Source organism: Pelophylax lessonae (genome assembly GCF_965119305.1).
Source record: "Pelophylax lessonae genome assembly, chromosome: 7".
NCBI lineage: Eukaryota > Metazoa > Chordata > Amphibia > Anura > Ranidae > Pelophylax > Pelophylax lessonae.
In genome coordinates this window covers 44,329,694-44,351,008 of record NC_138774.1, presented here as the reverse complement: position 1 = coordinate 44,351,008, position 21,315 = coordinate 44,329,694, and the positions used below count along the sequence as shown (strand labels likewise).

Here is a 21,315-nt window from a genome sequence, read left to right as displayed (position 1 = left end):
GGAAGGACGCCGGGGGAGAACGGCGGGAGAGGACGGCGGGGGAGGACGGCAGGGAAGGACGGTGGGGGAGGATGGTGGGGGGTCGCAGGGGAAGGTGAGTATTAAAATATAAAACAACAGATTTCCATGCAAAACAATTTACCGCTTTTAGCACAGAAATCCTGACAAAATCAGACCGCCAGGAAGGTTGATATAAACAAAAACACAATCCCCTTTTCTGTTTTGGTGATGCTTTTAGTAATCTGAATGGCCACATTCTTTATTTATTGTGAACTGAGACAATATGGCTGAGATCCAGAGATGGCCACTTCTGCATTGTGCTCCACTGAAAAAAAAAAAAAAAAAAAAATGAAAGACTTTTTTCTCCTTGTAATAAACAGATCCAATGTCTCTTGTATCTACAGACAGCCGCGTCCTTCAGTATTATTTCACAGCCTTGAAAAAGAGTGGGGAACCCTTTCATTGGTACTCCATTGTGGGAGAAATGGACGGCCTACAGATTGCGAAGTATAAGAGCGACACCCAAAAGGTTGACAGCCGGTATGATTGGGTGAAAGACCCCTGGGAGCCACAGATGTGGGAGAAGAACGTCACCCAGCTGGCCCACAAATATGAACAAGAACACCGCAGCACGCTGCAACGCATTGAGAGAATGTTCAACCAGTCTGCCGGTAAGGATATTAATGTTTACCTGAAATGGTGTGAAGGATAGAGATTTATTTATTTTAAATAAGAACTAGCTGAACCCTACACCCCCAGCCCTTTTTCCCCCCTGCAAAGTAAATGCATAATGTGCTAGTATGCATCGTATACTAGCACAATATGTGACACTTACCTGCAACGAAAAGCCTGCGTTGTCCCTGCTGCCGGCCACATCCATCTTCACCCGTCTTCCTTCCGGGTCTGCAGACTCCGGCTTTATTACTGGCCGGAGCCATGTGACGTCACTCCCGTGCATGCGCGGGGGAGCTGCCAGTCAGGGCACAGGCGGCCCTTTCTTCAGAGCGCATGCGCCGATGATGTCATCAGCTGCATTCAATGTAAATATCTCCTAAACGGGAGCCTTATTATAGGCTTAAATATAGGTTAAAGTCATCAAAGTGGGTTTACAACCACTTTAACCACTAAAGCCCCAGAAGATTTTACCCCCTTCCTGACCAGGGCCTATTTTGCGATTCGGCACTGCGTGACTTTAACGGACAATTGCGTGGTCGTGCAACGCTGTACCTAAACAAATTTGACGTCCTTTTTTTCCCACAAACAGAGCTTTCTTTTGGTGGTATTTGTTCACCTGTTCGATTTTTTTTGATCATGCGCTATAAACAAAAAAAGAGCGTAAATATTGCAAAAATAACAATATTTTTCACATTTATTTATATGAAATTCCCCCCAAAAAAATATAAAAATCAAAATTGTTAACATTTTAGGCCAATTTGTTTTTTGCTACCTATGTTTGGTAAAAAAAAAATCGCAAAAAGCGTATTTTGATTGGTTTGCACAAAAGTTATTGCGTTTACTAACTAAGGGAAAGATTTTTGTCATTTTTGTTGTTTTTTTTTTTTTAACGAGTAATGGTGGCGATCTGCGATTTTTTTTTTTTTTTGCGGGACTGCGACATTGGGGCGGACAGATCGGACCCTTGACTGACATTTTTGACACTTTTGGGGGTACCAGTGACATTACTGCAGTAATCAGTGCTATACATATGCACTGTTACTGTAAAAATTACACTGGCAGTGAAGGAGTTAACTTTATTGGAGAGGGAGGGGTTAAGTGTGTCCCTAGGGGCGTGTTTCTAACTGTGATTGGATGTGGCTACTAGTGTAAGAACAGAGATCAATGGTCCTACATAGTAGAACCGTGTGATCTCCATTCTTACACAGGGGAGAATGACAGGCGGCTTTGTTTACACTAGCCGCCTGCCTTTCTTCCGGTGTAACGGACGAGCGCGAGTGCCCGGCGGATATTGGGTCCGCCGGGCACACGCGGGGGGGGGGTCTGTGCCTCAGGCGGCACGCGCTCGCTCCCGAGAGCCTCACAGGCTAGCGATGTAGACCTACGTCGCTTTGCTGTGAGGGGCTGACCGCCGACGTAAATCGTCGTGCGGCGGTCAGCAAGCGGTTAAAGCCTTAATTTTGTTTTACATAGAAATGTTTTTTTTTAACCAGTTTTCAAATGCAAAAGACAACAGAATGAAAAATGACAATCTGTCGACGAGTTCTATAGATCAGTTCATAGTGCTGGTGGAAGGTGCAAGCTAATTAAAGGGGTTGAAATTGCCTAATAATTGTTGTGTGTGCCCAGCTTTAACCCTCCTTCACACAGGTGTAAGCTTCCACCCGATGAGGGCCGTGTTTTAGACACTTGGGGATGCACAGGTGTTCCATGCATACCTCTGCAGGCAGTCCCATTCATGCCAGTTGGGATGCAGCAGCAGCACAGACACAGCCGCTGCTCCCAATTTGACATCCTTCCAGTAGACATCAATGGGACTGCCTGCATAGGGATGGCCAGACCACATGTGCATTCCCATGTGGGTAAGCACAGCTTAGGCACACTTATGTACTCCCATGCGAATAAAGCTCTACAGCCGGGGTTGGCAAGCCACCGATCGCGATCTACCCATCAACTGTGGGCAACCATTGGGTAGATCACAAACTTGACCTTGCTCTGCTGGTCCTTACCTCCAGCCTTTACAGCTTTAATCTTCACTGCAGAGCAGAGAGCCGGAGGCAGCACAGTAATTGATGGAGGGTGAGAGCAGGAGCTGCCTTAGGCCCCTTCACACAGGTGGACTGTTCAGATCCGCCTGTCCGTTTTTTTGGCGGATCTAAACGGTCCCACCATGCATCTCTATGGGGCATCAGATGTCAGCGGAGACATGTCCGCTGACATCCGATCCGTCAAATCTGGACGGATGGAAACCCTATTTTCCATCCGTCCAGCGGATCGGATCGGATTGGATGAGAACGGACCGACAGTCCGTTCCCATCCGATTCCCCCATAGAGATGTATGGGGAACTGACAGCTGTGTCTCCGCACACAGTGCGGAGAACAGCTGTCATTCTCCTGCTCAGAGGGGGATCGGCGGATCGATCCCCCGCTGAGAAAAACAGAGTCCGTTTGATGGACTATATGTGTGAAAGAGCCCTTAGCTAACCTTTCAAATCAGCAGGTGATTGGTTGCTAGGATGCTGGGCAGTCCTAGCAACCAATCACCAGCTTAATAATATGAAAAGTTAACTCCGGCAGCTCCTGCCCTCTATTGAGTACTGTGCTGCCTCCCCCTCTTTGCTCTGCTGCACACCAGTTCTAAGGTAGGAGAGTGCTAACACTGCTGTGTGTTTGTGTGGGGTGGGTGTGAAGGGGACAGAGGACGCTGCTTTGAGGGGGCACAGGACCCTATTGAGGGGCATCCCCGTATTTCTGTCATACCTCACCCCTTCCTCCCTGAAGCCCCCATCCCTGCCACTTTAAAAACAACCCCATTTTACATTGCTTTTTTCTTTTGCAGTCTTCTGGTCTAGTGATGTCATGGTTCCTTCCTTTTTCCCTGGCCGCTGGGTAGGTCCTACTCCTGGACAATGCTGCAGTCATGCGATGGCAAGATTTTATTCTCCTCTCTGAGCTGAGTGGAACAGTTAAGCATATGTAACATGACTAAAAAGTGAAGCCTACAGTTTTGTGTGTTGCCTGTCAACCCCAACACCCACCCCTCCCCCCCAATCCTAGATGCCTCTGTCCTGGCCCTGGATGTGGATCAATATATCATGACCAGTGCTTATTGCACCACCTTCAGGAGTAGGACGCTGGGTACAACAAAAAGAAGCCTTTCTCCAATATGGGGAGGACCACCAGATGGCCCTTGTCTCTGCTCCTCCAATATTCCATGGCCTCTCTTCCCTTGGTCTGTACCTTTTATTGTCCGTATATTTATTCAAGGGGTTAATCGAGTTGTCCACCCTTCTAAACCCTTCTAATGCAGTGGGGACTGAATTTAGTTATCTTTGTCCTCCAAAAAAACTTTTTGTAAATCATTCATTTATTCGGAAAATTCCATAGCTGGCATTCTGGCAAACTGTTGTCCATTCTGGTAGCCATCGTGTCAGCACGCAAAGGGTCTGAGCGGCCGCTCTTTGCTGTAAGCAGCCATTTTTGATTCTTCATAGAGATAAAGTTACATACATAGCTTAAAAATTGCGTATACCATATATAGTTACATACGGCACTTTTCCACTGCAAGTACCGGCTCGGCTCTACTCGGCCCTGCTTGGCCCGGTTTGCTTTTCCACTGCTGGTACGCCATGGTACGGTGTTGGAACGGTTCGGTACGGTACGGTATGGTTTGCTTTTCCACTGTTTATAGTACTGATAAGTAGTGGGCAGGATTACTCTGTAGTTGCACCGCCTCTACTGCCGTGAAATCATCTTAATCTTAGCATAAACAATGACAGTGATGATTATTGACCAATCACTGCCTTGTAGTGAGGACCAATCACGGTGCATGGGAGGGGTTGTGGAATTTAGTACCAGTACGGTACGCTTGGAACCACAATTGAGTAGGTACTGTTTTTCAGAGCCGTACCGTTCGGTTCCATGCAGTGGAAAAGCGCCGCCGTACCGTACCGAACCGTTTCTACACCGTACCATGCGGTACCAGCAGTGGAAAAGCAAAAAAGCGAGCCGTACCGTTCGGTTCCATGCAGTGGAAAAGCGCCAATACATAGTAGTTGAGGTTGAATAAAGACAATAGTCTATCCAGTTCAACCTGTGTAGGTGTGTGTGTCTGTAATCATCTCACATAGCCCTGAATGTTCTGATCCTTGAGATGTACGTCTAAAGCCCCGTACACACGAGTCGAAATTCGGCCGGGAATTTTCGTCCGACCGATCTGCCGATTTTCGGCTTGTTAGTATGATGCTTCTGACAACCGACTCCGACTTTTCGGACGAAAAAAATCTGTTGTGCAGGCTATAAAATTGTTGTCCTCCGTCAAATCACGTCCGATTTTCGTGCAGGCAGTACAGATTTTGACGGAAAAAATCTGATGAGCAAGACTGGGCATGCTCAGAGAAGAAAGAACACAAAGAAAGCAATCCAACACGTGACATCACTTCTGAAGTAGAATTTTGTTGTGCGGGAAAATTCGTGGGCAGTCTAGGCACATTCCAACCAACAAAACACCACTCTGGACAAAAGATGGACGACCGGTCGGCGGAAATTCGTTGCGTGTGTACTAGGCTTAAGAGTCTTTTGAAAGCCACCATACTTCCCGCAGAAACCACCTCTTGTGGTAGAGAATTCCACAATCTTGTAGCCCTAACAGTAAAGAACCCCCCGCGTTGCCTGAGGTTAAAACGCTTCTCCTCTAATCACATTGAATGCCCTCGAGTCCTCATGCAATCCCTTTGAATGAACAGCTTTTTTTCTATGCCGAGATCACCATTGAGATATTTATAAATTGTGATCAAGTTGTTCTTCATCTTCAGTTATCCTTCTCACTGAAAGTTGTATTGACCTTTATTTGAATGAGGACATTCTGCCTTTTCTGTGTCATAACCCTTCCATCCTAAAGAAGTGGCTCTTCATTGTCTGGATTTGCTTTGAGCTATTAGAGTTTACTTGATGATCTGGAAGATGGATTCCCTGTTCACTTTGTTTTACCGTAGTAGCTCCTCGGTGTAGTGCTTTATCAAAATACCCCTGTGAACATAAGAAAGTGAACCGTGCAATCACAGCATACAAAAGAGTGCACAGAGGGTACAGAATGGCGAATCCTATGAAGAGAAAGGGTCACTAACCCTGAACCTCCCGGGGAAAGTCCTTCTAAAAGAGACAAGGTATGCCATGGTCTACCTAGGCCAAAGCCAGATGGCCTCACTCCTTAGGGACCAGCTGAGGCAGGTCCTCCAAGTAGTTGGTAAGGGGCTCTCCCAAAGAGAGATCCCTCCAGATGGGGATAGGCGAAAGACCTGAAATCCACAGAGTCTCCCCCCCCCCCCCCAACATTAGGGCAGGCCCAAATGACCTACACACTCCATCTCTGTGCAAAAAACACTAGAGAGGGACATTTTTGCCCATTCTTCTTTGCATAATCGCTCAAGCTCTGTCAGATTGGATGGAGAACGTCTGTGAACAGAAATTTTGGAGTCTTGCCACAGATTCTCAATTGGATTTGGGTCTGGACTTTGACTGGGCCATTCTAACACATGAATATGCTTTTATTTAAACCATTCCATTGTACCTTTGGCTGTATGTTTTGGGTCATTGTCCTGCTGGAAGTTGGACCTCCAACCCGGTCTCAAATCTTTTGCAGACTCTAACAGGTTTTCTTCTAAGATTGCCCTTTATTTGGCTCTATCCATCTTCCCATCAACCCTGACCAGCTTCTCTGTCCCTGCTGAAGAAAAGCATCCCCACAACATGATGCTGCCACCACCATGTTTCACAGTGGGGATGGTGTGTTCAGGGTAATGTGCAGTGTTAGTTTTCTGCCACACATAGCGTTTTGCTTTAGGCCAAAAAGTTCAATTTTGGTCTCTTCTGAGCAGAGCACCTTCTTCCACATGTTTGCTGTGTCCCCCATGTGGCTTCTCGCAAACTGCAAACGGGAATTATGGCTTTCTTTCTACAATGGCTTTCTTCTTGCCACTCTTCCATAAAGGGCAGATTTGTGGAGCGCACGACTAATAGTTGTCTTGTGGACAGATTCTCCCACCTGAGCTGTGGATCTCTGCAGCTCCTCCAGAGTTACCATGGTCCTCTTGGCTGCTTCTCTGATGAATGCTCCTTGCCCGGCCGGTCAGTTTAGGTGGACGGCCATGTCTTGGTAGGTTTGCAGTTGTGCCATACTCTTTCCATTTTCCAATGATGGATTGATAAGCGCTCCATGAGATGTTCAAAGCTTGGGATACTTTTTTAAGACCTAACCCTGCTTTAAACATCTCCACAACTTTATCCCTGACCTGTCTGGTGTGTTCCTTGGCCTTCATGAAGCTGTTTGGTCACTAAGGTTCTCTAACAAACCTATGAGGGCTTCAATTATGTGCCACTTTGTGTTGGTCTATCACATAAAATCCCAATAAAATCCATTTACGTTTTGGTTGTAACATGACAAAACGTGGAAAATTTCAAGCCAGTCGTAGCCAGACACATGCAGCCCCATCCCTACCAGAAAGGCATCAGAACTTAGCTAGAGCCCTGCTATTACCAGGGACAAGCTAGTGGGACTAAGGCTAGCTTCAATCTAGGAAGAAAGGGGTCCCTTCCACAGTTCCTTACCTAATTATATCAGGAGTACTAACCAGCGCCCACTCTTATAAGAGGCCACGGCATTCTGCCTCCCAAAGACTGTAAGAACAGATACTAAACTTGATCTTAGCCAAAATAATTCCCTATTCATTAACACAGATGTCTTAGGAAGGACCAACCAGCTTTACTATCTACTATTTCTGGATATACTATATTAGTCAGACTGTGGTTTAGGCCTACTCTATCTTGGGGTGGGAACCCCCGTTCTCCTTTACTGCTCATTCCACCAGGACTTTGAGCACATCCTGGGCTTTTCACCAGTGTGCCTGTGCCTCTCAGGTTTGCAATGCGGCTTTGCACTTTTCACACCAGGTTTTACAAGGTAGACACTGCCACTTCTGCCAAGGCTAGATTTGGTCGCAAGGTTTTGCAGGCAGTGGTTTGAATTTTGTTGGGAATAGTGTCTTCTTGCTTGTTGGATAGTTGTCCCCACCACGATATCAGGCACTGTTTTGAGATGTCCCACTGGTCCTGACTCTGAGCTACTGGTCTGGTTGTGTTCTTCAGTGAACAAAAGAGAAAATGGGATTTTTGTACTCGCTGCAAAATCCTATTCTCTGAGTTCATTGAGGGACACGGTGTTCTAAAATTTAGTCGGACCAGTGAAAATGCCGGACCCTCGTCACTTCCGGTGATACTACGTCACCATCAGTTGGAGCGACAAGCCCCGGTGCGCATGCGCACAAGACATTTTCCAGGTCCGATGAGATTTTAAGACTTTGCTAACAGCTGACTGAGAGGAGGAGGAGGGGCTGAGGTAGGACGACAACACCGTCGCGGGAAAATGTTATAACACCGCCGCATCATCGAGCAAGGAACATGTTGCAGAGCTGACTTAGAGGGGACTGTCCGTCCCGAGGAGGCGGGAAGGAAGTGAATATATATAATTTTAGAACACCGCCTGAGGTCCCTAGACTTTCGCCCTCACATAGAGCCACTTCCGCCAGTTCTCCCGATACTTCCGCCCTTACTGACACATACCTCCGCCTGAGGTCCATAGACTTCCGCCCTCACATAGAGCCACTTCCGCCTGTTCTCCCGATACTTCCGCCCTTACTGACACATACCTCCGCCTGAGGTCCATAGACTTCCGCCCTCACATAGAAGTGAATTCCGCATTCTCTATGGAAATTAATAGAGAACCCCTCTAAGTCAGCTCTGCAACATTTTCCTTGCTCGATGATCCGGCCGTGTTATAAAATTTTCCCGCGGCGGTGTTGTCGTCCTACCTCAGCCCCTCCTCCTCCTCTCAGTCAGCTGTTAGCAAAGTCTTAAAATCTCATCGGACCTGGAAAATGTCTTGTGCGCATGCCCACCGGGGCTAGCAACAGCTGTCACTCCAGTTGGTGGGTGACGTAGTATCACCGGAAGTGACGAGGGTCCGGAATTTTCACGGGTCTGACTAAATTTTAGAACACACGGCACCCACTCTTTTAAGTGGGTATTTTGTCTCAGTGATATTATCTAATACTGCTGGCCAACAACTCATATGTGTGTTGCAAATGGAGGGGTTTGGCCACCAACAGGGGTTGCCCCTGGGTTGTGCTCTGTTTCTTTTGCTGTACCTAGTGCCTTCCTCCTGCAGGTGGCGCAATACCTACTGGTCAAAATCTACTGATCCGGCTGTGTCCTTCAGTGAACCAGACAAAAGGATTTTTACAGTGAGTACAAACATCTACTTTTTCTCTTGCAGGCTTTCACACATACCAGATAAAATTTGAGTGCGTGTATTATGAGGACCTTAGCATCAGCGGACACACCGAGTTTGGATACAATGGGAGAGAACTCATCTTCTTTGATAAGCAGGCATTGACTTATTTCCCAGCAGTGGAAAAAGCACAAATATTAACACAGGAATGGAACAGGGATCAGCAAACCACTCGGGCAGATAAAGAGTTTTCAGAGGAACACTGCGTCAAATGGATTAACAAATACAGGAAATATGTGCAAGAGGAACTGAAAACCGATGGTAAGCAGCACTGCCCTAAAAGGAAGTCCAGAATATAGCTAAACTGTCAGTTTAAAGGAGAAGTACAGCCAAAGCTTGTTTGGCTGTATTTCTCCTATGGTTTATAGGAGTGCAGTTGGTTTTGGCCTCCTCTGACCCGTTTTCAGCAGAAAGCGGGCTGAAGTACGTTCTCTGCTGACGTCACAGAGTTGGTCCAGGCTCTGTGTCATCACGACAATGGAGTCTGGATCACCTATGGCGCTTTTCCACTTCATGGAACCGAACGGTTCGGCTCGCTTTTGTGCTTTTCCACTGCTGGTACGGCATGGTACGGTGTAGGAACGGTTCGGTACGGTACGGTACGGCGGCGCTTTTCCACTGCATGGAACCGAACGGTACGGCTCTCTAAACAGTACCACCTCGATTGTGGTTCCAAGAGGTACCATACCCGGTACCATATCCCACAATCCTTTGCATGCAGTCACTACTAGCCACTGATTGGTCAGAGAATCGTTGTTATCCCATCCACTTAACTTTAGTACTACTTTAGTGGAAAAGCAAACCGTACCGAACCGTTCCAACACCGTACTATGCGGTACCAGCAGTGGAAAAGCAAAGCAGGGCCGAGTAGAGCCAAGCCGGTACTTGCAGTGGAAAAGTTCCACTAGATCCCTGCACCGACACCTGGCTCAGCCTTTCAGCCAGCCACTAAGAGCCTGAGCCGGCCGCTCTCCGCCCCTCCACAGCTCAACGCTCCAGTGAGCGAGGAGGGGGCAGAGTAGAGACCAGTGACTGACAGTCAGTAGCTCTCTGATCACAGAGCTGGGAGAACTGAGGGATCGGCGGTGTTCGATCGCTCGGTTCTCAGTGTAGAGGTGCCGGGGGACAGATGCAGCATCCACCTAGGTAAGTATAAATTAAAAAAAACAAAAACCATACTTCTCTTTTAACCACTTTACCCCCGGAAGATTTGGCTGCTTAATGACCAGGCCCTATTTTGCGTTTCGGCACTGCGTTATTATAACGGACAATTGCGTGGTTGAGCGACGCCGTACCCAAACGAAATTGACGTGCTTTTTTCCCCCACAAATATAGCTTTCTTTTGGTGATATTTGATCACCTGTGTGATTTTTTTTTTATTGTTTGCGCTATAAACAAAATATGAGTGACAATTTTGAAAAAAAAAAACAATATTTTTCACATTCTGCTATATAACATTCCCAAAAATTTTTTTTTATTCACAATATAATATAGATAACATATCAAATGTTGAAAGTGAGACATTTTGAAATGTCATGCCAGATATTGGCTCATTTTGGATTTCATGAGAGCTACACATTTCAAAAAAGTTGGGACAGGTAGCAATAAGAGGCCAAAAAAGTTAAATGTACATATAAGGAACAGCTGGAGGACCAATTTTCAACTTATTAGGTCAATTGGCAACATGATTGGGTATAAAAAGAGCCTCTCAGAGTGGCAGTGTCTCTCAATACCCAAGATGGGCAGAGGATCACCAATTCCCCCAATGCTGCGGCGAAAAATAGCGGAGCGATATCAGAAAGGAGTTTCTCAGAGAAAAATTTGAAAGAGTTTGGAGTTATCAACATCTACAGTGCATAATATCATCCAAAGATTCAGAGACTCTGGAACAATCTCTGTGCGTAACGGTCAAGGCCAGAAAACCATACTGGATGCCCGTGATCTTCGGGCCCTTAGATGGCACTGCATCACACACAGGAATGCTACTGTAATAGAACTCACAACATGGGCTCAGGAATATTCCAGAAAACATTGTCGGTGAACACAATCCACCGTGCCATTCGCCGTTGCCTTCGAAAACTCTATTGGCCAAAAAAGAAGCCAAATCTAAACATGATCCAGAAGCGCAGGCGTTTTCTCTGGGCCAAGACTCATTTAAAATGGACTGTGGCAAAGTGGAAAACCGTTCTGTGGTCAGACGAATCAAAATTTGATGTTCTTTTTGAAAAACTGGGACGCCATGTCATCCGGACTAAAGAGGACAAGGACAACCCAAGTTGTTATCAGCGCTCAGTTCAGAAGCCGGCATCTCTGATGGTATGGGGTTGCATGAGTGCGTGTGGCATGGGCAGCTTACACATCTGGAAAGGCACCATCAATGCTGAAAGGTATATCCAAGTTCTAGAACAACATATGCTCCCATCCAGACGTCGTCTCTTTCAGCGAAGACCTTGCATTTTCCAACATGACAATACCAGACCACATACTGCATCAATTACAACATCATGGCTGCGTAGAAGAAGGATCCGGGCACTGAAATGGCCAGCCTGCAGTCCAGATCTTTCACCCATAGAAAACATTTGGCGCATCATAAAGAGAAAGATGCGACAAAGAAGACCTAAGACAGTTGAGCAACTAGAAGCCTGTATTAGACAAGAATGGGACAACATTCCTATTCCTAAACTTGAGCAACTTCTCCTCAGTCCCCAGACATTTGCAGATTGTTATAAAAAGAAGAGGGGAGGCCACACAGTGGTAAACATGGCCTTGTCCCAACTTTTTTGAGATGTGTAGATGCCATGAAATTTAAAATAAACTTATTTTTCCTTAAAATTATACATTTTCTAAGTTTAAACATTTGATATGTCATCTATGTTGTATTCTGAACAAAATATTGAAATTTGAAACTTCCACATCATTGCATTCTGTTTTTATTCACAATTTGTACAGTGTCCCAACTTTTTTGGAATCGGGTTTGTAAGTGTTAAACCTATTTTGAACTACGAAAGTCTCATTTTTTTTTTCTTTTTGTTATTTATCTTATTATTAAACTATTACTTTTTACCTGCGCACCCTGTATTAAACAAACAATCACTATAAATTCTTAATGTTTCAAAAATATGTGATTAAAAATCAAATTCAGTGAAATTATATGTGACAGTAAATTTAAAAATCGTGCAAATTACTAACAAAGTGAAGCAGCAGGTTTAAAAGCCATGAAAGGCCAATGTAGTGAAAGTGATATATTGCTATATAAGAAAAACCGCACTCTCAAATATTACTAAGTGCTAAATAATATTGTCTATCGGTACCAGTGAACTAGATTGGTGACGTAGTCGTGAAAAATGTCAACTCCTCCAAGGACCGTGAACTGTGATAAGTGATCTTCCACCACCATATAAAATGCCTACTCACCAGAAATAAATGTATATGTGCATGTCCAGTCAATGGAGTCTCCCCCACACTATAAAGTATCCTCCACAAGCGCTACTATTCAATTACACTCCAGCTACTATGGACTCCCAATGACAGGAGTCATATGCGCTTGTGCAGATATCCTGGCTCTGCTGAGCTTTGTAGTCCTCCTTTGTCAATCCTTAATTATTGGGCAATGGGACGCTCATGGTATAGGAAAAAATAGGCATAAAACCAGAACTGGAAGTCCACATTGACCTGCGTCTCACCAAAGCTTAGACTGATCCGGAATTAGGTGCAGAGGGAGGAGTATTACATTACAAATACACATAATACATCACACGAGGATATCCTTTCATAATGCCCTGTGGGAGGGGTGAAACGCATCATGTGACCGCGGGTGGTGATGTAATTTCCGGCTGGTGAGATGCAGGTAATGGTGGACTTCCGGTTCCGGTTTTATGCCCTTCTTTTTTCCTATAACGTGGGCATCCCATTGCCCAAGAATTAAGACTTCTGCCATTGGGAGTCCATAGTAGCTGGAGTGTAATTGAATAGTGGCACTTGTGGAGGACACGTTATAGCTTGGGGGAGACTTCATTGACTGGACATGCATTTTATACGGTGGTGGAAGATCACTTATCATAGTTCATGGTCCTTGGAGGAGTTGAAATTCTTCATGACTACTTCACCAATCTAGTTCACTGATGTTGAGGAAACAAATTTATTTAGCACTTAGTAATATTTCAATTTCCCTTATCTTATAATTGTATTCTTCTTGTTCTGTTGACTCCTGAAGATGACCTCTGAAGATGATCTATTGTTTTGTGAATTTTAATGTCAGTCCAGCCAGAGGTGAAGGTGTGGGGTCGCCATTATTCAGACGGGATGACCAGACTTCAGTGCCTGGTGTACGGGTTTCACCCCCGACCTGTGGATGTGAAGTGGGTGAGGAATGGGGAGGATGATGTTCCTTCAGATGAAATGAGTCCAATTCTCCCCCATCCGGATGGCACCTATCAGATCAGAGTCAGTGTGGAAGTTCTGCTCAGCAATGATACATATTCTTGTCATGTGGAACACAAGAGCCTGGAGAAGACACTAATTGTGAATCTAAAAGAGACGAAACTTAAAGGTACATATCAGACAAGATACATAAGTAGAATAATGTCAAATTACATTTGAATTTTCCATTGCATTTCTACCAATCATCTAATGTAATAGCAGGAAAAGAGGGACAGTTTTTGGCCTCATGCACACAGGGCATGCTGCTTTTAGGACTGTCAGACATTTTTTTTTTTGAAGCTGTAAGTGGCATAGGCATTTTCAAGCTGCCTTGGGTGAGTGCTTTGGGGTGGGTGCAAAGCCCCCCCCCATGTTGAGGGCATGTGGCCTGGTATGGTCCAGGAGGGGGGGGGGGGCGCTCGTTTGTCCCCTCCCCTTTCCTGGGCTGCATGCTCAGGTAAGGGTCTGGTATAGATTTTGGGGGACCCTACGCCGTTTTTCAGTTTTTTTTTTTGGTATGGGGTTTCCCCTCAAAATCCATACCAGACCAAAGGGTCTGGTATGGTCTTTGGGGGGGGGGGGGGCCCTATGCCGTTTTTTTTTTTTTTTAAATTTCGGCTTGGGGTTCCCTTTCAGGATCCATTCCAGACTCAAAAGGCCTGGTATGGAACTTGGGGGGGGGGGGGCACTCTGTTTTTTCCCCATTTTGACACGGATTTCCCCTTCAATATCCTCAGAGCACAAGTCGCACAACAAGTCGGATCATCATGGTCCTGAATTAGATGCAACATCTATTCAAATCAATGGGCTGAAGGTCGGAACAAAGACGGCTCTCATAGGCAACCACTGAATTTGAATAGAGGCAAAAAAACACTGCTAAAAGGTAACGTGGCTTAACACCAATGGAAAAAGCTACTAAATGCACGTTTTTACAGCCGCTTTTTCCTGGCGTTGGTAGTGGCTCTGCAGCTCATTTTTTCTAATGCCCTGTGTGCATGAGGCCTTTATTTCATAAATTTAAACAAAGGACTCACTCTTTCCCTATTCACACAATCCATATACATTCAAACCCCAATCCCAGCCACTTTTTTTTTTTTTAACCCCTTGTTGAGTTCTTCCAAGGGGGGTCAGGCTGTCAGTGCTCAGTCCATACTCTGCAAATTGCATCAAATTGGTTGTCCTAGAAGGAAGCCTCTTCTAAAGGTGATGTACAAGAAAGCCCGCAAACAGTTTACTGAAGACAAGCAGATTAAGGACATGGATTACTCCGCAGGGGTGTCCAAACTATGGCCCTCCAGCTGTTCACAGACATAACTAGGCATGATGGGAATTGTAGTTCCTGAACAGCTTGAGGGCCAAAGTTTGGACATAGCTGGTACTGGAACCATGTACTGTGGTCTGATGAGACCAAGATAAACTTATTTGGTTCAGATGTGTCAAGCGTGTGTGGTGGCAACCAGGTGAGGAGTACAAAGACAAGTGTGTTTTACCTACAGTCAAGCATGGTGGTGGGAGTGTCATGGTCTGGGGCTGCATGAGTGCTGCTGGCACTGGGGGGCTACAGTTCATTGAAGGAATCATGAATGCCAACACGTACTGTGACACACTGAAATGGAGCATGATCCCCTCCCTGGAGGGACTGGGCCGCAGGGCAGTATTCCAACAATGATAACGACCCCAAACACAATTCATAGACGACCACTGCCATGCTAAAGAAGCTGAGAGTAAAGGTGATGGACTGGCCAAGCATGTCTCCAGACCTGAACCCTATTGAGCATCTGTGGGGCATCCTGAAATGGAAGGTGGAGGAGCGCAAGGTCTCTAACGTCCACCAGCTCTGTGATGTCATCATGGAGGAGTGGAAGAGGACTCCAGTGGCAACCTGTGAAGCTCTGGTGAACTCCATACCCAAGAGGGTTAAGGCAGTGCTGGAAAATAATGGTGGCCACACAAAATATTGACACTTTAGGCCCAATTTGGACAATATGACTTAGGGGTGTACTCACTTTTGTTGCCAGCAGTTTAGACATTAATGGCTGTGTGTGGAGTTATTTTAAGGGAACAGCAAATTTACACTGTTATACAAGCTGTGCACTCACTACTTTACATTGTAGCAAAGTGTAATTTCTTCAGTGTTGTCACATGAAAATGTATAAAATATTTACAAAAATGTGAGGGGTGTACTCACTTTTGTGAGATACTGTCTATGCCCAGGGATGAATGTCTGGAATGCAGGCCTCTTGCATTCCAGGCATTCGTTTCTGGGTGCATACTGCCCTAAACCAGGGGTCTCCAAACTTTCTATGCAAAGGGACTGCTTTCTGTCCTTCAGGCTTTAGAGGGGGGGGGGGGGCAGGCTGTGGTCAGCAGAAGTAGACAATGCATTAGTGGCAATAACCAATGCACCATCATTGGTTTTATTGGAAGGAATGGTGCCAATGGGTGGAATAGAGCCCCATCATTGGCATCAGTGGGAGGAATATTGCCCTATCATTAGTGTCAGTGATAGGCATAGTGAACCATCAATGGTGTCAGTGATAGGCATAGTACCCTGTCAATGGTTTTAGTGGGAGGAATAGTGCCCCATCATTAGCGTCAGTGGGAAGAATGGTGGTCCGTCATTGGTGTCAGTGGATGGAATAGTGCCCCATCATTGGTGTCAGTGGATGGAATAGTGCCCCATCATTGGTGTCAGTGGGGAGAATGGTGCCCCATCATTGGTATCCGTTGGTGGAATAGTGCCCTTTTGTTGGTGTCAGTAGGAGAAATAGTCCCCCATCAATGGATTTAGTGGGAGGAATAGTGTCCCATCAATGGTGTCATTGGGAGTGACAGTGCCCCATCATTGGTGTCATTTGGAGGAATAGTGCGCCACGGCCAGTCAATACAAGCCACGACAGGGCCACATTTGGACATTTGGATGAAACTCTTAGTTTACTAAGAATGACTTAGCACATTAGCCCAATAACACATTTCTATATACATGTCTATACATCAAATCTTAAATGATTAGCATTTGAGAAAGGAAGAGGGACAAAGAAGTGGCTGCAAAAGAGCACAGTTGCCAGCTCTGCATGCGGTTAATGGGTCATTCAAATGCAGACTTTCAGGTAATATTTGTGCATATTGGATAACATTAACAGTTTAATAAAAAGCCAAGTTAATGTATATAGCACCAATTAGATTAGTGTGAGTGTTATAAATATTTGTTCATAGTGGGAATGTTTCCTCTGTTTTGCAGGCTTCCTAGATCAATACCTTCCTCTTGAACGCAATCGGAAATATGGATTTGCACTCATAGCAATACCTTTAGTCATTACCTTTTTATGTGTATATAGGTAAGTACATGGATTACTATCACTGGACATGAAAATAACACATATACAGCATATGTTCTAATTGGTTAATGGCAGAGGTCAGAGCAGTCCAGAGGAGTAAGGGGGGCCCACAATTGTAATGCTCAACAACATCAGAAAAACACCAAACTTGAAGAATAAGGCTAGGTTCACACTGCTCTGATCCAACTTTGATCCAGTTTTTAGTGCAATTATGTGGTGCAACTTTAATAAGATCTGCATATTCTCTTTTTTTTTTTCTTTTTTTTTTGTTTTTTTACAGAAGAAAGTTTTATTTGAACATATTCGAGCATACATGTTCCATAAACACTTGCAAAAGAATGCAACGTTGCAATGTACAAATAAATAAAACAAATGGCCATTTACAGGTTCCAACTTCATAGAGCTCACTAATGAGAACATACAGCCCCACCTAGTGGCTGAAAACAGAAATGACAGTGCCATTAGAGCATTATTATTGCACACTCCAAAGTCAGATAGTAATAACCAGCATTGAGTAACCAACATAATTCTACGCCAATAACCTATCTATAAGTAGGTCTACTGTGGCCAAGCCTGGTGCATCAAGCCAACCTCCCCAAACCCAAGGTCTGCATATTCTATAGGGCCAAGATCAAGCTGGAATCGCACCAAAGTAGTACAGGAACGTTTTCCAAAATCGCTTAAATAAATAGATGAACCAATGCGCTAACCAAATGTAGGAATAAAATAGAATATAAAGACTCACAGTGTGATAAAAGATAATAGCAGCCAATTTCAAGTATTGTCACCACATACAAAAGGAACAATTGTTATAATATAAATTGGTGCTAAAATCACAATATTGAAAAGCAAAAAGGTCACATAAATCATCAGTAATAATCTGTGCAAGTACCCACTCCAAAAAAAAGTGAGAATGCATAAAACATTCAAAAATAATGAGGGTGTAATATATAAAAAATCAAAATGTGCACTTTACATAAACAGATGCACTCAGTGAAAAAACATAGTAGTCCAGAGGTTCCAAATGAGAAACCAAGAGATGAGTGCAAATTTATAAATAAATATAGTCCAATAGAAAGTCTTTAAAGGTGCAAAATATGATTGCTCTTGTGCAAGGTCAAATTTGTCCAATATTGCACCGTGCTATGTTGCATTGATGTGAATGGACACCATTGAAAACAATGTGATTGTGAAGCTGCGACTCTGAAATCGCACTAGTGTGAACAGTGCCTTTGATTCTTTTTGCTGTCTGTGTTTCTGCTGGGGAGGTTCACCCCTTCATTTGTACTGGTGACCATTGTCACTAGGACAGAAAATGATGGGAAATCCAACATTCTACTGTATTTATTTCTGTTTTTTAGCCCCTGGGGTGGTGCACAAAAACAGACCATAGAAGGAAGGACTATAAATTGGACTTCTAAGGCGCCAGATAAGAAAATCTCATAGCAATGACAATACTTTAATAAATAATTGAGACTAATTTTATTTTTACAATATATCAAAATCAGATAAAACCAATAATATCAGTCCTGCATTTTATCTACATAATACCCCTGTGCTTTCTTGCCATAATAACGCTGGAAGACAAACATGAATACAAGTTTTGGCACATGTGTAATGCTATATCTTCAAGATGCATCCACAGCAACTCATGGCAGATATGGCTTTACACATTTCGCAGCTGACACTGCTTCTTCAGGAGCACAATATGAGCCCAGAAGCACATATATATATATATATATATATATATATATATATATATATATATATATATATATGTAGTATATATATATATATATATATAGTATATATATATATAATAAATACAAGCATAGCTATAGAAAAATAATTATATACAAACAACACATCAACATCAACAACAGCTACTGTATATATAATCATCATTAACATTTTTTATAAAGCATTGTCATTGCTTTGAGATTTTCTTATGTGGTGCCTTAAAAATCCAATTTATTGTTCTTTCTTTGCCTGGCACCCACATCACTACCCCCTGGCTCTATAACCATTTTCCAAAACACCAGAAGTGATCCAAAAAGTACATGAAAGCAGATAAAAATACATGCACTTGTGGTGGGTCATGCAGTCCTTTCCCAAAGAGTAAGGATCTTTCCCTGATGTCCCCGAAGCACAAGACTCCTGACGGGGGCAAGGTACACTTTAGTCCACCTAGTAAAAAGGTCCGGCAGACCCTGCTCCTCATGATCGGCTAGAGCCAACCAACGGGTACTGGGTGAGGGGTTCTCCCAAAAAGAGACCCCTCAAGGCAGGGGTGGAAGGAACTTAAGGACTGCACCTCCTCCCCCTAGACTTCACGGTAGGCCCAAAGACCCACACCCACATAAAAAGGACACATACATAAGTACAAGTGACAAACACGTGGAGAGAAAAATATTTAAAGAGAAAATAATAAAGGTGCCATTGCATGTGCTTTGGCTAAGCCTTGCGGCCTGGTAATAGAAATGACCACGGTCTTGGCCAAAAGGCCTAGCCCATTCGGCGTTGTGCAGTTATAAACACAAGTGGCGTTGTGGCCTAAAGCCATGATTAGCAGTGTAGCCCCATCACTGCTAATCAGTGCAGATTAGCAGTGCCCATCAGTGCAACTTTCCAGTGCAGTATCATCAGTGCCCATCAGTGCAGCCTCACCAGTGCCCATCAGTGCAGCCTCATCAGCGCCTATCAGTGCAACCTCATCAGTGAAAAAGAAAAATTTACTTATTTACAAAACTGTGTAACAGAAACTAAGAAAATCTTTTCTGTCAGCCTCAGCACCCTACTCATTCCTCCGTTGACAGGTTTCCTTCAGTCCTTTGTGATCCGTTACATACAGCATTAGCGTAATGTGTATTACGTATTATTATTGACCATCATTTTGTATAGGCTGGGAATGTATGACAACAAACTAAACACCAGTCCTTTTATCAGTTTTATAATGCAGTGCAGGGCATGTGCATTGTGGTATACCAAAGCTCAGGTCCATGGCCCCTACTGTACTTGTGAGTTGGGGAGCCATTCTGAATCAATGGCACTGCACTGCACCGTACAAAGTGCCAAGCGCTAATACGCTATCATACATTGCAATAAACAGCTGTAGCTAGGGATCTGATTTTCTGCACCTTTTGAGGAATACCGATCTTTCTATTACTGCATTTTCAAAGGGCCAACTAGAAAGAGAAAATTATTTTCTTTGAGCAATGAACAGATTGTATTATATTTCTTGCAAAGTATCAGTACACTGGGCAGTTGTAGGCTGAGTCTAGTTATTGGCCACCTATGGCCTTAGTACCAACCAAACAAAACTGTATTTAATTACTCACAGCATTTTCTTCTCTTACAGATTACTAAAACAAGATACCTCCAAATGATGTGTATGACACCGGTTGCTTTACAAATGTTTCGACTTGAATACGTCATGTGGTCCTTGGATCAGTATGCTATATACAAAGTACATCATCAGACAGTTTTTAGAACAAGCTGGAACATTCACACCTGGCTAATTTACACCAACGTTCCATACTATAGCTGAATCCGCATCAGTTATAAACAACCTGCAAAGACTTGATAATACCATGGTGAAACTAATCAAGACAGAGGAGTGTAAATCAAAAATCTTGGGCAAATAGAACAGTTTACATACAGTATAAGTAAGTCAAGGTTTTTTTAAAAACCACTCAAGGACCGGGCCTATTTCTGACACTTGTTGTTTACAAGGTAAAATCAGTATATTTTGTTAGAAAATTGCTTAGAACCCCCAAACATTATATATATATATATATATATATATATATATATATATATATATATATATATAATATTATATTTTTTTTTAGCAGACACCCTAGAGAATAAAATGGAGATAGTTGCAACATTTTATATCACACCGTATTTGCGCAGTGATCCTACAAACGCAATTTTTTGGGGAAAAAATACACTTTTTTGAATTAAAAAATAAGAAAACAGTAAAGATAGCCCAATTTTGTTCTATAATGTGAAAGATAATGTTACGCCGAGTAAATAGAATGGCGACAAACATTGGTATTTAAAAATCTCCATAGGAGACATTTAAAACATTTCTACAGGTTACCAGTTTAGAGTTATAGAGGAGGTCTAGGGCTAGAATTATTGCTCTTGCTCTAACGATTGCAGTGATACCTCACATGTGTAGTTTAAACACTGTTTACATATGTGGGCGTGACTTGCGTATGCATTCGCTTCTGCGCGCGAGCTCGGAGGGACGGGGCCGCGGCGCTTTAAATTCACTTATTTATTTTTCTTATTTATTTTACTTTCTATTTTTACACTGTCCCTTAAAAAAAAAAAAAAAATGGATCACTTTTTATTCCTATTACAAGGAATGTAAACATCCCTTGTAATAGAAATAAGCAGGACAGGTTCTCTTTATTGTGAGAGCTGGGGTCAAAAAGGTGTCACCTTACTCGATTTAATTTGTTCACGTGTGGAAAGTGTCTATTCACCAATTAGGCTCACTGTTTAGTGTTATCTGGTAAGATGCTATTT

The 21,315-nt window shown here is 43.7% G+C and overlaps 1 protein-coding gene across 1 annotated transcript; it reads left to right on the top strand.

Moving 5' to 3' along the window:
• Nucleotides 1-385: 385 nt before the first annotated feature.
• LOC309560449 (major histocompatibility complex class I-related gene protein-like) lies at nucleotides 386-20,162 on the top strand (the record flags this gene model as incomplete). The annotated part of the gene is made up of 5 exons (XM_082264082.1): nucleotides 386-671; nucleotides 9,005-9,280; nucleotides 13,278-13,568; nucleotides 16,680-16,776; nucleotides 20,135-20,162. 5 exons carry the CDS (start codon nucleotides 386-388, stop codon nucleotides 20,160-20,162), a joined length of 978 nt encoding a protein of 325 aa, XP_082120208.1.
• Nucleotides 20,163-21,315: the final 1,153 nt, after the last annotated feature.